We start from the raw sequence: 14,276 nt of genomic DNA on the forward strand, positions 1-14,276 counted from the left end.
ATAGATCTGCACAGTGCTACCTTAAATTTATCACATATGATAAGTATATGCGCAAACTATATTTAAAGGAAAAGGGGTCTTAAGTAGAAAAACGTGTAATATCGAGATTAACAGAGTTAATTGGTAGCAAAAAAAATATGAAAACGCTACTTATCTACAATAAGAGAAGTACACTGTTCGGTTTGCACAAAAATAGTCTACCTGGTATATTGTTATTCCATACTATTCTGCATTATTTCTTTTATTTTTAAGGCACATTTGCTAAAGTAAGAACTTAAAAAAAACAAAATTCTTTTTCTAAAACGGTTTACTACTGATATAATATTTTTGTTTATATATTTTTCACAAGGAATGCGGCGCAAACATAGAAAGGCTAACAAACTTCAAGTGCACTATTCGTATAGTTGTCCTTGCATTCATATATGACAATAGTAAGAGGAACCTTTCTTTCTTTCAAAGAAGTTCTTAAGCGAACGAGATGTGAAGAAAGGCGATTACTTTTTAAAAGTTGAAGAACGACAGAAGAAGCGAATGGATTCATACAACCTGTTAGATGACATGATATATAGCCAATAATTTTGCCTGTAGATTTATTCATAGAAATGTATGCAATAAAGAAATAAGTAACTTTAATAATAAAAAAAGATTTTCCTTGGCTTTGTATAAATCCTCTCTCGCAGAGTTTCTTAATAATGCTTGGATGAGACTGAATCCATCCCAATCTTAAGTCACAGCAATCACAACGGTGTTAATTAGCGTTAGAATTAGCTGCTCTAACGAGGCGCCGTACCTTAGTCCTGGCGCTAGAATTTTACTGAAAGATCCTACGTAAATTAGGTTTAATAATGAACTTAAAAATAAAGTACATAAAATTTGAAAAGTAATAGAATACCAACTAATAGGTTAGATAAAAAAATTTATTATTAAAAGAATAAGAATAATCTGAAAACCATGGCGCAAAGAACATGTAGTAAAAAGTAATAGCCTAAATAATGTAAAAGCCGATAAGGGCTATAATGAAAAAATAACGGAAAGGTTGAGACCCAAGGAAACCACGTGACGATTTGAATATAAAACTAAAGGAAGAGGAGGCTTTTCCTCAAACCATAGAAGCTGGTAAACATCGTCGCTGTTGTATGATAGAAAATAAACAAATTATTTAGAAATTTATCGTTCTTATATATTTACTTTCCAATCGACGGTAGCCAGTTCTATAAAATTGAATTATAGGCCGAAAAAAATTATTACCTAACTATTATTATGTCATTTTTAGAACAAATGGCCAGAAGTTCCCGCCTACGCGAGTCTGAGAGCGTAGCGCCTTATAAAAACGTAAAATTAAAGTGAGAAAATGATTGGGCGGTAAATATGGAGATAAAAACTGAGAAAGAAACCGACCAAAGTAGCAGTAAGCTTTCATACTTAAAAGTTTTTACAAGAAAATAAAAAGTAGCATTATTAGATGACATGTCATTCTGTTTATGCAAAACTGCTCATCTCGTTGCTATTTCGGATTATTCTTTAGAATAAGAAATTTCTTAATTTTTTACTTTCTCGTATTATTAATCAATATTAAACTATTTAAAACCTAAAAAACTAAATTTGTTACCACAAATATTTTTATTATAAATCTCTTATTTGGTGTATTCCTTATAGCGTTGTGTATGTGTCTTCGGTTACTCATACCCGTAGGATTACTAAAAGTTGGAATGACGTAAAGGAAGGCAGGTTTTCCATATTTAGTAATCTTTAATATCAAATTGTCGATCATTAAACCGTTTTCATCGGTGTCCACCTTAACGAGCTGAGCATAGAAATAATAGGGAAAGTAATGCACATTATGTACTATAAATATATTGGTAAAAGAGAATAAAAAGCTTTAAACGTAACTAATTATCAATATTTAAACTTCACTAAAAAGTTAACTTTAGTAATAAATGAATAAAATAACTGTGATCACAACTACGTTATTAGTAATTTTTAAAATTTTATACTACAATTTCTATATTAAGATTATATTCCTTCTATCCAAATTGGTATAACGGTGTGTCATTTTTCTGAGGCCTGAACAGTCGTTAGCTGCCTACAGCTCAGTTGACTAGTCAGTTCACCTCTCGATATGCTCAAATTTAAACACTTATGTAGTTCATGGCATTATAAACAAAAATAATTCCACATATGCTTGGCACGAAAAATGCTATGGGTTTCGCTCATATTAGAATTAGATATTAACTATTTAACCGCACGTACAAAAGCTATGTTTTAAGTTTAATAGTACTAGCTGTTAGTACAAAGTTTTTTTACTCTTTGTACTATTTCCTTTATAAAAAAGATTTAAGATTTTTGTGTAAAGGTGTCTGCGAAACTATAGTTTTTTAATTCTTTAAATAAATTTAATATTGAGTTGAATAGACATAGGTAGCTCTAAAGGTACTAGATATTATGTATGCTTTAAACCGTAGCATTGTGGTCTTTAAAAGTGTTCATAGCCAAGAAATATGTGGGGTCCTCAACAAAAACCAACTTATTACTTCCGAGTAATATATTACAGCAGAGTTCTAGACCTAAACGTATATGAAGAGAGATTTTTGTTTTTAACAAAACATATTATGAACATGCTTTAATAACTAAAGAGAAACTAACTAAACCAAGAGTTTAAAAAAAAACGAAAGGCTAACCTGAAGACGAGCCGTTTGTAACGAATAAATGCTCGGGGCTAACTCTTAAAGAGTACTCAAAACTTAAAAATTTAGCGAGCTCTTCAAGGAACTTTTATAAGTATAAGTATTAATAAGAGGATCGACTAAGTTACTAAGAGTAGCTTAACAGTTATTACTTTCATAGTCAAGTGCTTAGTTTTATGTCATGGAGTATAGTACAGAAGTTTAGTAAAAGTTAAATGTCATTTCTATTTCTCAATGCGAGTTTATAATTATAAACAAGTTGATAGTTAAAGAAATGTTTAATACCAGAAAAGGTTGAGTTGTAGCTTAAAGAAAAAGTAAGTTAATTATTTTGAATATAGCTATCATTTTTACTAAATAATGATTTTTTGAATTATAAAGGAAAAGGGTTTTAAAAAGTTAAATATCTACTACTTAGATTAACAATAAAAATATTACGTCCTGATTGCCAGCGTTGTCCCCGTATTGCAAGATGTATCTATAATCGTATTTTCCGAGAGCAACTTCATTACAAAGATTTTTGAAGGCACTTTCCACAAGTGTAAGTGAGTTTTTTAGTAATTCTTTACTTGGTTGGCCCACAGCGTAATCTATTTTTCTATTACCTTGTTAAATACTAAAACCTTAAAATGATTTATACAAACTTGCTAGATTCTGCTCTCCTCCACGCAGATGTATAGGGCATTAAAAAAAAAACTTAAATTCGACAGCCTGAAAGGTCAGCGGCACACTGGAAGCCTAAAACATTTGGTTATTATGGTAATAGTAAAGAAGGTTCCGTTTTAAAATGCGTTAATCAATAAATACCATATATGCATCTAATAAATATTTATAATATTTACTCCCTGCCAAAATGTTTATAATTGCGTTTCTTAAAAATATTAGTTTATGAGATTTTTAATTGGTTTATCTTTTTTTTAATTATTTCTAGGTGGTTACTTTTGTCGAAGTGTATGTTGTCTATGTACATGTTAGTGTTGTTTAATTTTTAATGGAGCCGTGTAATGAGTAACAGATAGGGATACGTAGATTTATTGTGACATTAAAATTGTTTTCTTTTTTTTTAACTTATCAAAGTAAAGTCAAAGTCACAAAAATAGTCCCATTATCTTCTTTATAATAGTTTTGAACTAGAACTTTTGCTTTATTCTCGATCAGTTTAAAACCAAGGTAAAGTAGATAACTGTTTTCCGTTAACTTATTTTCGGTAGTAGATAATTGCATATACAAAAAGGTTAATTCTGTGTACGTAGGCTGCGTACAATGAATACTATTTCGAATCGTAAAAAAAATCAGATTTTACCGTTTTTAAGGGAGATCAATTGGTCTTCTTAACTCTTTTAATCGTGACCTAAGTGCACAGTTAACATAAGAACCATTTAATGGTCGTACATTGAACTATTTACAACTTTAGATTAAACCCGTAGCGACTAGCATCTAGGGCCGGGCAAAACCTTGACAACTGTTAGACCTGTTACCCTTCACCTAGGGAGTTTATCGTGAAATATCTATGTAAACCACCTTCAAATACACTAAAAAAAAGTAAACCACATAAAAACTATAAGTAAAAGATAAAACAATTAAGAAACGTCCCTAAGCTAATATTTTCAATAAAAACGCGATATTTAACATTTTGGCAGGGGGTTACGCGGCAATTATGACCCGGACAAACATACTAAACGGCCCCGTATCAAAAATGTTTATTCTAATGTAATCTAAACAAATATGCCTAAGTGAAGATGCTTAACCTCTTGTAAAGGTAATAAACGGCTTGGTAGCCTAAAATGAAGTAAATTAGCTATTAACTATGTGCAGGCTTTCCTTTATACCCTTGAAAAATGGTTTGCAAAGAGGAAAATTACGATAAACACCAAATGCCATGTGTTGATCATCTCATGAAAAAGAAAAATTGAGAACATCAAAGCCCTAACTATCGCAAGCTCTCTTCCTTGGTGCATTTGAGTAAACACTTAAGCGTTATTATTGAATCTAGACTTAGCTAGAAGCCTCATTGATTATCGTGTTAAAAAAATTAATAACTTTTGCTTTATATCACCTCATGCAAAAGTCCTTTGAATCAGTAAAATAAACTCCAAATATATAAAGCTATTATTAGATTTATCATGAGTTACGCAATTGTTTCAGGCCTTACTGCTGGAATTTGCTTATAAACAGACTTCAAATTTCAAAACAACTCCCCAAAACAATCTCCTTAGAATGTATACAGGAGCACCTAGGTTTGTGCGAAACCCCAATTACAACACAAAAGTGAAATAGAACCTCTTTTGCTTTACCTTAAATGGACGACTTTAAAGTGTTTTATACAATATGAAGAACATCCCAACAATTTAAAAACTAACGCCTTGAACCTATACTCTGGTATATTTTACAATACATAAACGACCTAAACATTTTTTAAATCTAGCTTAGAAAAAAACCGAGTGTTGAAATATTCTTAATTTTGGGAGATGGGGAGAAATGTGTTAAACGCTTAAATCGCAAAGAAGTCGCTATCTTTATGTTATGGGAGGTAAACCCGAGAGGCTTTAATTTGCAAAGGAGGTTACCTTCCTCAACCCTCTCCGAAATGAGGGTATTTAGATTAATCAGTTTAAGTTATAACAGCATGACGACTATAGTATGTGAAAAAACGATAAATAAATAAATAAATTACAAAATAAGTGGGGAGTGCACTGGCAAAAAGCTCTTCAGTTCCTCCGCCCTGAAAAGTTAAATTTCCAGGAACCTGGTTAGTACTACTATGGGTGACCAAAGGCTAGCCAAGTACTCCCCCTAGAAAACCAGAAGATTCATGATACTTTTTCTAGAGATGTTAAATGGGGCAACAGCAAAAGTCAATAATTAAAAAGATATAATAATAAAAAGTAACTTTCATACTCTTTTTTTCCTTTTTCGTTGTTGGGGTTATCATGTTATAGCCACGAAAGACTCCACCCTGCTACCTTTAACATGGCTATACAAAGTGCTTTCTTAAACAACAAAAATTTATAAACAGAAATATTAATTTTAAATACACTGAACGAGATTATCTTAGGAATACTTATTAATAAACAGAAGTCAACTCTTCAAAATCAATTGCCCCCTACTATGTACATAATCAACTTAAAACGGTAAGCAACAGAACGCACAGGACAACCTAAAATGATATCAGCTATAACCATAACAATTGACACAGACCTCACCTATATACTAGAATAAAAGCAAGCACGAAAAGGGGCTGTATTAGGATGAATGCTTCCACGTATATACACGTGGAAAGGAGCTGTACAGTAAAAAAGAACGCCCAGAGCTCTCGACTTGCAATTTCCATGAAAATCCTTATAAATGAAAACGGCAGGGAATTAATTTAATTGGTATTTGACGCAGCTGCTCATCCCCACCACCTAAACAACAAAATATTACTACACAAACTTTCGCTCTAAGAAACCAAATTAGCACGAAAACAATATTTTGCTCTAAATTTGCACACAACACGCTCTCCATAGGAAAAATTAATAAAAACTGTTACACAGTGATTCCCACAAGATTCGGTCAGTTTTATTAAAGATGCATTCCCATTTGGAAAACTAACAAAGAAAATCTCAAAAGATTACACAAAACTCGTAATCTTATTACACTTGCCGCTGAACTTCCGTCATGGTCTAGTATCAGGATTGGCTGCTATTTTCTTTATCTTTAGTTAAAAAATAAAAATTCTAATAAATTGACAAGCCCACCAGAAGGCCGGTTACGTGTCATCCTTATAAGAACTTTTTAAGTAGAAAAAGATTAGGGCGGATAAAAGAAAAGACAATGTATTTTATTATGTATAGTAACCACTATTTTTAACCTTAGAACGACTCTCTGGTATTTTACCAGGGTTTTAAATTAGTGTATTCGTCTCAGGTATTTATGGATATTCGGCTATTTAAAAATCATATTGTACAATTTAATACTTTCGAAGTTAGTATATATTTGCTTGTTCAACGCATCTTCGGGTATGTGCTTAGATTGGTGTAGGTGCTATAGTTATCAAATTACACGTACTAGGGACAAGAATCAACATTCAAACTCTGCTTGCACACCCTGGAGTAAAGTAGGAGACCAACGTCGATTTCTGGTCAAATTATTAATTTTTTTAAGTCAGTCAGCAATAAAGACCTCTCAACAGTTGTAAATAATTAGCAACAAGAGTTTAGGGAGTACCTTTTAAACAAGGACAAAGACTGTGGAAGGTGATATGTAAGTATTTGCAAGAGAAAGTGTGCTTGGCAGATTTTTTTAAATATATACGCTTTCTTATTGCAAGAGAGGGCTTACAAGTTTTTGTAATATAAGCTGAGAAGTAGAAGAGTATTGAAAATAAATCTGGACGTCTCTGAAACTGAAGGACGATCGAAAGTGCGCTTTTTAAGAATAGCATGGTATATTTGGGTCCAAAGAGAGCGTTGCTCAAAACGAAATGAGTAGAACTACAACTCGCTTTCTCCGCTTTTATTGTATTAAAAGAGGGTACTATTTTAGCACCAACCCCGGAAAAATCCTTTGAAGTTAAAGAAAATTTAGACGTAAAAACATAAAGAGTTTATTTTAGTAAAAAAAGCTGACTAAATGACAACCTAGAAGTGCTAACTAGCTATCTTGTTCTATTATAATAAAATGAAAAAAAAAAAATAAACTTATAAAAGTGATTTTCGATATAAATGCCAAACCTGTCCCTTTGAATTCTACAAAGCAACTTACAACGCTGGCTTTACTCAGGAAGGTCTTACATTTTTTAAAAGAATCTTTTTGTGAGGAGTGGCCTATCTGGGCGTAATCGGCTACCGTTCTTGTTAAAATACTAGCGTATTGCCCGTTCTAATATCCTTGGACTTTCGTCCTTAGACTACGTAGAATTCAGCGCCTACGTGTCTATGGCTAATTGTTATAATACAATTTTTTCCGTGTAAGCAGGTGAGATTGCTCAGTTGGTTATTGAGTATTTCTCGGTCTCCTAGTGAGGCATTGACAATCGGTATACATTTTGCTGCACCAAAACAACAATGAGGATTGAAAGGCAAATAATAGTGGGAAGTTAAAAAGGCTCTCCACGTGTTTCATTCATTGCCAAAAAGATACCTATTTATTGCTTTTAGGCAAATTTTATTAAATCGGTTTTATTTTGTAGAAAAGTGAGGTGGTAGCTACTCTCGCTGAAAAAACACATTTCTTATAAGTAGCGGGATTTAGAACAGTGACCCACTAGAGTAGTAAACGTTAATATTTAGATTTTTTTAGCATGGCCTCGTCAACAGGAGCCAAGTTATCCAGGGAAGAATATAAGAGGAGACAGGTTTGTTTATATTATTCTTTTTATACTAGGGAAGGTTTTTTTTGTTTTATAACTCGTAATTTTTTTTTGACAATATTAATCGATATGTATTTAATCTACTTAACTCGGTAGTTAAATTTTTTATTTTCTAAAAGAAGTTGTAAAAACTTAAACTTTTACTTGAATTCAGGTGTTAACACAAGTTTATTTATGCAAATTCATTGTTGTTAGTTTCAGATTGAATAGATTACTATTAACATTGTTTTACGAAAGGAACTTGAAAATGCTAGGAAAGCTGGTACTGCGGCTCCTGCCCTAGATATTGAGGGTAACATGATCAATCCACATATACCACAGGTACTACAAGCTAAACTTATTTTTTGGTTTTAGTAACGTGTATATTGACTTTAATTTTTATTATTATTATGTCTGTAGTACATTGCTCAGGCGCCCTGGTACCTTAATCAGGGCCACCCAGGCTTGCAGCACCAAAAATTTAAAAAGGAGAAACCTTCTTTGGATTTGAACGTATGGTATGTTTTCAAACAGATCTTTTTACTGTCTCTATCAAATAATTTCTTTAAGGTACGAACGAGGCGTAAAAACAGGGCCGCCTCCCGTCAGATTTCGGAAAGGTGCTTGTGAGAACTGTGGGGCTATGACTCATAATAAAAAAGTTATTTTGTTCATCGATTTTAAAGAGACTGTGTTGGCTTTTAACTTTTTAAGTTTAAAAGGAATGCACCGAGCGCCCCCGCAAGTTGGGAGCAAAATGGACCAATGAGGATTTGCAAGAAGACGAAGTCGTTATAGATTTAAAAAACTTAAACTACGCAGCGAAGAGGGATGCTTGGAATGGATATGATGCGTCAGGTTTTTTGTAAAAACCTCAACCGTTTTTTTATTAATTTTTTTCAAGATTACCAAAAGGTTTTAAAGGAGTTTGAAAAATTGGAAGAATTACGTTTGAAAATGAAAGAGGAAAAAGTTAAAAGTGAAATGACTAATGAACGGGAAGATGAACTAAAAGGTTGTTTTAGTAGTACCTATTTCCGCGCTATATTACTAGTACATTCAGGTTATGCGGAGAGTGCACCCATGCCAGGACAGCAGTTTGACGCTAAAAAACGTATTACCGTTCGAAATTTACGGTAGCCTTTCTCATTATTTATATACTACTTTTTGGCACTACTGTTATTAAAGTATCCGCGAACACACAGCCAAGTTTTTACTAAATCATGACGTAAACTCTGCTTATTATGATCCGAAGACCCGCTCTATGCGCGGGTAAGTGGTCGTTTTAGCCGCTTTCTCGTTTCTTTGAATTTCATTTTCATTTTAGGAACCCGTTTGCTGGTAAGGAAGGAGGCGACCCTAATTATGTTACCGAAAACTTTATGAGGACGACTGGTGCGCCTCCTTTTTTGCTCGACTCGCTGGTCTATTCACTGTATTTTTGCACCAGGTGAATCCCTTGAAGTCTTGCAGACTCAAGTTTATGCTTGGAATGCTAAGGAATCTGAGCATTTGTCTCTCCAAGTTGGGCTTACCACTTGTTTGCTTTCAACTTTTAGATTTTCCGTTTTTATAATTAGGCGAACCCAACTAAAACGGAAATTATGCGTAAAGCATATTTAAAAGAAGCAGAAATACAGTCTTCCGCGACTAAAGAAGACATTCTTGCGCGATACGGTTTGAGCTCCTTCTTTCTAGTGTTTCACGTGCACAATACTACAGCTGCTATAGGTGGGCAGGAGCATCTGGAGACGCCCCCAATGGAGTTACTGCTGGGCCAAACGGAGCAGTACGTTGAATACGACCGCTCTGGTCGAGTCATAAAAGGTGTTGAGAAGGTTGTTCCGAAATCGCACTACCCTGAAGACAGTACGGCGGACCCTCCTCCATCTCTGGCACTTGACTTACCTTGTTTCCCTGCCTTCTAGTTCATCATAAAAATCACCGGGAAATATGGGGATCATATTGGGAGGAAGGGTGCTGGGGATACGCGTGCTGCCATTCGACGGTGTACAACTCGTACTGCCTCGGACAGGTCCCTTACGCTTTGCAGGACTTCTCATGGGGGCCCCGCAAATATTGTAATAAGACAGATTGGCATTCGGTCCAAGTCGAATGAAGTTAATTTTAAAAAAAGCGAGCTGGAGGCCAAAAATGCTCAGGCTAAAAAGTCTCTTTTAGAGGTAAGCAAATTATCTAGTCTACACTCTTAACGAAATAACAATATATTATTGTAGGAACACCGTGAAAAAATGGAATTTACTAAAAGCAAAAAAGGTTCGGAACTGACTACATTAAGGCAGCTTTTGGCCTGAAAATCTATTTTTCGTAGCTAATAAACGTGAAAAAACTTTCAACGAAGATTTTAGCAGGGAAGTCAAGAATGTTTTAAAAAAATCGAGGAAGGTTTGCAATTTGATGTGCAGCAAGTTAGACTTATCTCTTTAGTTACGTTTTTTAAGGAAAATGCGAAAGAAGAAGTGGACCGTGGGGAATTTTCTTCGTGGACTCACTTATCTGGTAACTATTAACCCCCCTGTTCTGTGGGTTTCCGCCGCCCATTTTTTCATAGAACCCACAGAAGCCGAAAAGGAGGCGTATTTACTTTCAAAGAAGAGATCTGAAGATCCATTGGCGAATTACGTTGAACGTTAACTTAAAACTGCAGCCTCTATTATTATAGGCCTTTTATCGTGTTAATAGGCTACTTTAATATAGTCAACCGGCTTAAACACATGATTGCACGAGCCGTTGTGCTATCCATCTTCCATTATTGCTTAGTATCACTAATAAATACACCGGCGCGTTCAACTATTAAAGCAATGGACAATCGCTTCATACGTTATAAAGACGACAGCGGAATTCGGTAAGACCCGCGCTAAGTGGGCTGCATAACCTAACAAAATACAGTAAGGTAGCACAAAGCAAGAAGATAAAACATCTTGACCACCTCGATACAGGCCAGTTACCCCCTCGTACTTAAGTATGCTGAAGTAGGAAGGCCAGAAAGACTGATAGCTAATAAGACTATGCGAACTACAAGGTGTTTCTCGCATTCGGGTCCTGATAACCTGTAAGTGGGGAGCAGTTAAAATTTTAAATTCCTCCCCTTTCGACAAGAGATAGGTCGTAATAATACTAAACCGTACATTTTGCACAGTGAAGGAGGAAAACACATAAAAACGTGCCCAATAAAGAGAACTTACTTCGTGCGGGTAGGCGATGGAGCAAGCTACTACTTTGGCTAAAGTCGCCGAGAGGAAACTCTCCGCTGGCAAAAGATTAGGCGTCATATGACTTTTTAAGATCAAAAAAGTTTCTTAAAGTACCTAGAAAGCTCATGGCGCCAAGGGTATATGTACATGTTCCTTTAAGTTCCTGCTTTAGTTTTTCATAAATTATAAAATGTGTGGCTGTCTCGGAGGCACCGTAATAAGATGCCGAGAGACCACTGAAGAAGCCTTCACAGGGATCAACAAATAGTGTTAGAAAAACTATAATGGCGAACCCTTTAAGCCACGCTCTTTGTAAATGTTTCTAGACACTGAGGGCCACGTCATTGTATGACTCCCTTTAATAAATTTTAATCTTAATCGATAAAAGGGAAACCACGAGTTACCCACGACGGAGTCGTTCAGCTGAATTTTAGTTTTAATTACCCACAACGGATTAGTAATTGTTGCTGTTGCTGAGGCTATATAAAAAAAATGTAAATTTAACAGTAAACTGTAACTTTTAAAAAATATTGAACTACTTTCCCGAAAAAAAAGCGGAGGTAACGTGAATTAAAGAAGACTCCTTCCCAAAGTTGTATTGCTTTAAGTACTCTTTCCCCTCGTGATATACAAAAAAATAGATAGCTCTAAAAAACAAGGAGTTACTACCAATTTTCGAAAATAGTAAACTTTAGGCGTACTAGCAAGAAAGAACGATCAAAGAAAAGCAAATGTTACTTAGAAGGTATCACTCCCACAAGTGTTGTCATAGTCCCTTTCCATAAGGCAGTCACCCCTTCTTTCTCATAAATTGACCTGGACAATAAAAAATAAATCTTACTGTAAAAAATATTTAAGTGGGTTACAATTGTTTTTACTTCAATATAGAAAATAGGTCTCTGTGTCGCATAGAGGGGCCCAAACGATTGGATTGCAGTCTGACCTTCACTACCTCGATGGGGGACGTGCAAATAGCTCCGAGCATACCTCCAGTGCTTTTAATTATATAAAATAGCGTAATAACATCACATAAAAAATTAATAAAATTTCAAGCTTTACTAACCCTCCTGCGAGAAGATGTAAAAAAGCAGGCAATTTTCTATGTTCAACTGTTTCAAACGGGGTTGTGTCTAATATTCGCGAACCAGTGACTTTAAAGGTTTCCATTAAATAATCTACACTCTTTTAGCCTTGATAAAAAACCTATAAATCTCTAAAAAAAAATATGCTTTTCCTATAAAACTAACACTATTATTGTAAAAAAAGACCAACTAAAGTACATTAGACAACTCAAAATTGTAACTTTGCCAAGGTAAAAAGATACCACCGAATAGGTTGATACAAAGAACTCTTAAATAATTACCGCAACATCTACACGGAAGGAGAGCCTCCCCTGCTTATATATTTAAACGCAAAAACTTTATTTTAGGTGCTTACTGCACGTAACGTGCACGCTGTTTGGAGCACGTGATGGCATTGTCCGTGTGCCTTGTATTATTAATGCCTCTGATACCGGGTTACAGGTGACAACTTTAATTCCTGGCTATCGAGTTACTTACATATTTGCTAGTATAAAAAGTAAAGGCATATTTTTACCCGCTTTTTCCTTCTTTATTTTTGTAATGACCTTAGTTAAGTATTTACAGATCAATGCGGCTACTGGAACTTAAGTAGTTTCCGCCAATAAAATCAAGATAAGAACTGTTACGCTTCCTTAAACCATCACCGGTCTGTACCGCCCATTGCCATCCAAAACACAACTAAGCCTTTTGCGATCGAGTTGGTGAGCAGAAGCCATTAGAAAAAGATAAAAAGCGAGTGGCCAACCATTTTGGTCTTATTCTCTTGCCACTGTCAAAGTTAACCTCTTATCTAGAGTAGTAAGGAGCCGTTTCACGAGTTAGGGTTAAAAATAAACTGTTTAAGAATTTCATTTTGACAGAAATAAGAGATTAAAAAACTTGGCCATAACTAATCCGTAACGTTAAATAGCTTTCCTATTTTTATGATCCTTTTTAGAACGTAAACCAGAGCACGTGCCTATCTATTCATTTCTATCTGGCTTCTGCGAGTATGCGCACCCTTTTACCTTTAAGGGGAATTGTAGGTGGGTGTTATTTTTAAGTTGAAGTTGGCTTCAATAGTTTTTATTACTTTTTTTTATAACTAAAATATTTATACAATGTATTTATGTATATATCTTTTATGTCTCTCTCGCTTAATATAATTTAACTATGGCCTCCAAACTAGGACATAAAGGTTAGGTACAAAAAGGTACTCGCTACCTTTTTACGCACTTAAGAACGCTAAATAATTTGTACGTTGCCCTTGAAAGTCAGAAGGGTCCTGAGTTTGTTTTTTATGCTCTTTATGGTTGGGTATTATCCATCATTCGTTGTTCATTTCTTATCTGTTCTATCCTTTTCTAGTTTATTTTAAAATATTACACGCCTGGGCTACGCAAGATAATTAGAGGCTTTTATGGGGCTCCTGTAGATTCATCAATTTGACCTTTACTTCTGATGAAAAGAAGGTACCATAATTTTTTTTAGGCAACTGTGACAAAGCTGTCTTGTGGCTACCACAAACCCTTTTACTTGTTTTAAAATATTAGGAAGTCCTCTTTTATTTGGCTAGTATTGGCAACAGAAAAAATACTTACCCCATATCTGTCGGATTTATGTATATATAATTCGAAACCCATAGCTTCATGTGTTCTCCTATAAAGTAATGAAGTTTACCATTCTAATCAAAATTTAGAAACCTTTAGGGTAGCCGCTAGTTTATCTTCACCTTTTCTTTGCCCTTGTATCGATATTGTCAAATGTGATGGTTTTCAAAGAAAATCTAAACCTCCTTTTTGTCGCGATTGCTAAAAAAGATTTAATACCCATGCCAATTGACCCATAAGTTTGATATTCTTTTTTATTAAACCCTTTTCTGTTCCTGCGTAGAACGAAGGCCTAAAAAGCTTTTATTTTTTTGTTAGAAGTAGGTCGGGCATTGCCTTTGCCATTATAACTATAAAAATCTTCTCTATGCACAAAT

General features: G+C 34.5%; 3 protein-coding genes across 7 annotated transcripts; 1 reads left to right on the top strand and 2 right to left on the bottom strand.

Annotated features, from left to right (window-relative positions):
• Positions 1 to 392: 392 nt before the first annotated feature.
• On the bottom strand, positions 393 to 6,959 carry LOC135144519 (uncharacterized HTH-type transcriptional regulator YisV-like). Its single transcript, XM_064076546.1, has 20 exons — positions 6,891 to 6,959; positions 6,732 to 6,801; positions 6,535 to 6,608; positions 6,321 to 6,454; positions 6,214 to 6,271; positions 5,888 to 6,088; positions 5,746 to 5,841; positions 5,583 to 5,674; positions 5,359 to 5,508; positions 3,329 to 3,422; positions 3,123 to 3,282; positions 2,679 to 2,769; positions 2,458 to 2,564; positions 1,687 to 1,804; positions 1,249 to 1,321; positions 1,044 to 1,129; positions 791 to 824; positions 629 to 722; positions 499 to 546; positions 393 to 450 (listed from the first exon to the last, which is right to left on the bottom strand). The coding sequence occupies exons 10-19, from the start codon at positions 3,367 to 3,369 to the stop codon at positions 538 to 540; spliced, it is 813 nt and encodes a 270-aa protein (XP_063932616.1). The 5' UTR covers positions 3,370 to 3,422; positions 5,359 to 5,508; positions 5,583 to 5,674; positions 5,746 to 5,841; positions 5,888 to 6,088; positions 6,214 to 6,271; positions 6,321 to 6,454; positions 6,535 to 6,608; positions 6,732 to 6,801; positions 6,891 to 6,959; the 3' UTR covers positions 393 to 450; positions 499 to 537.
• A 913-nt stretch (positions 6,960 to 7,872) lies between these two features.
• On the top strand, positions 7,873 to 10,795 carry LOC135144514 (uncharacterized). 3 transcript variants are annotated; one of them, XM_064076539.1, is made up of 18 exons: positions 7,873 to 8,019; positions 8,272 to 8,355; positions 8,434 to 8,531; positions 8,584 to 8,674; positions 8,736 to 8,871; positions 8,918 to 9,028; positions 9,077 to 9,149; positions 9,202 to 9,285; positions 9,341 to 9,408; positions 9,464 to 9,537; positions 9,594 to 9,690; positions 9,745 to 9,882; positions 9,942 to 10,048; positions 10,107 to 10,196; positions 10,251 to 10,290; positions 10,346 to 10,419; positions 10,476 to 10,533; positions 10,586 to 10,710. In XM_064076539.1, the coding sequence occupies exons 1-18, from the start codon at positions 7,966 to 7,968 to the stop codon at positions 10,666 to 10,668; spliced, it is 1,560 nt and encodes a 519-aa protein (XP_063932609.1). In that variant the 5' UTR covers positions 7,873 to 7,965; the 3' UTR covers positions 10,669 to 10,710. The 3 variants fall into 3 exon arrangements, with proteins under 3 accessions (XP_063932609.1, XP_063932608.1, XP_063932610.1); XM_064076538.1 differs by having other exon boundaries at positions 8,918 to 9,149; XM_064076540.1 differs by lacking the exons at positions 7,873 to 8,019; positions 8,272 to 8,355 and having other exon boundaries at positions 8,452 to 8,526; positions 10,586 to 10,795.
• Position 10,796: 1 nt separating this feature from the next.
• Positions 10,797 to 12,589, bottom strand: LOC135144516 (solute carrier family 25 member 36-like). 3 transcript variants are annotated; one of them, XM_064076543.1, is made up of 11 exons: positions 12,509 to 12,589; positions 12,292 to 12,418; positions 12,107 to 12,223; positions 11,967 to 12,044; positions 11,765 to 11,875; positions 11,633 to 11,707; positions 11,522 to 11,584; positions 11,343 to 11,474; positions 11,220 to 11,284; positions 10,964 to 11,084; positions 10,797 to 10,909 (listed from the first exon to the last, which is right to left on the bottom strand). In XM_064076543.1, exons 7-11 carry the CDS (start codon positions 11,571 to 11,573, stop codon positions 10,821 to 10,823), a joined length of 459 nt encoding a protein of 152 aa, XP_063932613.1. In that variant the 5' UTR covers positions 11,574 to 11,584; positions 11,633 to 11,707; positions 11,765 to 11,875; positions 11,967 to 12,044; positions 12,107 to 12,223; positions 12,292 to 12,418; positions 12,509 to 12,589; the 3' UTR covers positions 10,797 to 10,820. The 3 variants fall into 3 exon arrangements, with proteins under 3 accessions (XP_063932613.1, XP_063932612.1, XP_063932611.1); XM_064076542.1 differs by having other exon boundaries at positions 11,768 to 11,875; positions 12,292 to 12,553; XM_064076541.1 differs by having other exon boundaries at positions 12,292 to 12,553.
• Positions 12,590 to 14,276: the final 1,687 nt, after the last annotated feature.

This window comes from Zophobas morio, unplaced genomic scaffold, assembly GCF_036711695.1.
Source record: "Zophobas morio isolate AGI-343-1 ecotype UQ-CSIRO unplaced genomic scaffold, CSIRO_AGI_Zmor_V1 ptg000106l, whole genome shotgun sequence".
NCBI lineage: Eukaryota > Metazoa > Arthropoda > Insecta > Coleoptera > Tenebrionidae > Zophobas > Zophobas morio.

Bases quoted from the DNA above. Each gene is read 5' to 3' on its own strand.
- LOC135144519 (XM_064076546.1), bottom strand. From the start codon at position 3,369: ATGCCCTATACATCTGCGTGGAGGAGAGCAGAATCTAGCAA. The intron at 2,565-2,678 runs GTTAGCCTTTCG...ATATACGTTTAG, and splicing joins TACAAACGGCTCGTCTTCAG to GTCTAGAACTCTGCTGTAAT. The intron at 1,322-1,686 runs GTATGAGTAACC...CGTTTTTATAAG, and splicing joins AACTTTTAGTAATCCTACGG to GCGCTACGCTCTCAGACTCG.
- LOC135144514 (XM_064076538.1), top strand. From the start codon at position 7,966: ATGGCCTCGTCAACAGGAGCCAAGTTATCCAGGGAAGAATATAAGAGG. The intron at 8,532-8,583 runs GTATGTTTTCAA...AATTTCTTTAAG, and splicing joins TCTTTGGATTTGAACGTATG to GTACGAACGAGGCGTAAAAA. The intron at 9,409-9,463 runs GTGCGCCTCCTT...TTTTTGCACCAG, and splicing joins AAACTTTATGAGGACGACTG to GTGAATCCCTTGAAGTCTTG.
- LOC135144516 (XM_064076543.1), bottom strand. From the start codon at position 11,573: ATGACGTGGCCCTCAGTGTCTAGAAACATTTACAAAGAGCGTGGCTTA. The intron at 11,285-11,342 runs GTACTTTAAGAA...ATCTTTTGCCAG, and splicing joins TGGCGCCATGAGCTTTCTAG to CGGAGAGTTTCCTCTCGGCG. The intron at 11,085-11,219 runs GTAAGTTCTCTT...CCCCACTTACAG, and splicing joins CCATCGCCTACCCGCACGAA to GTTATCAGGACCCGAATGCG.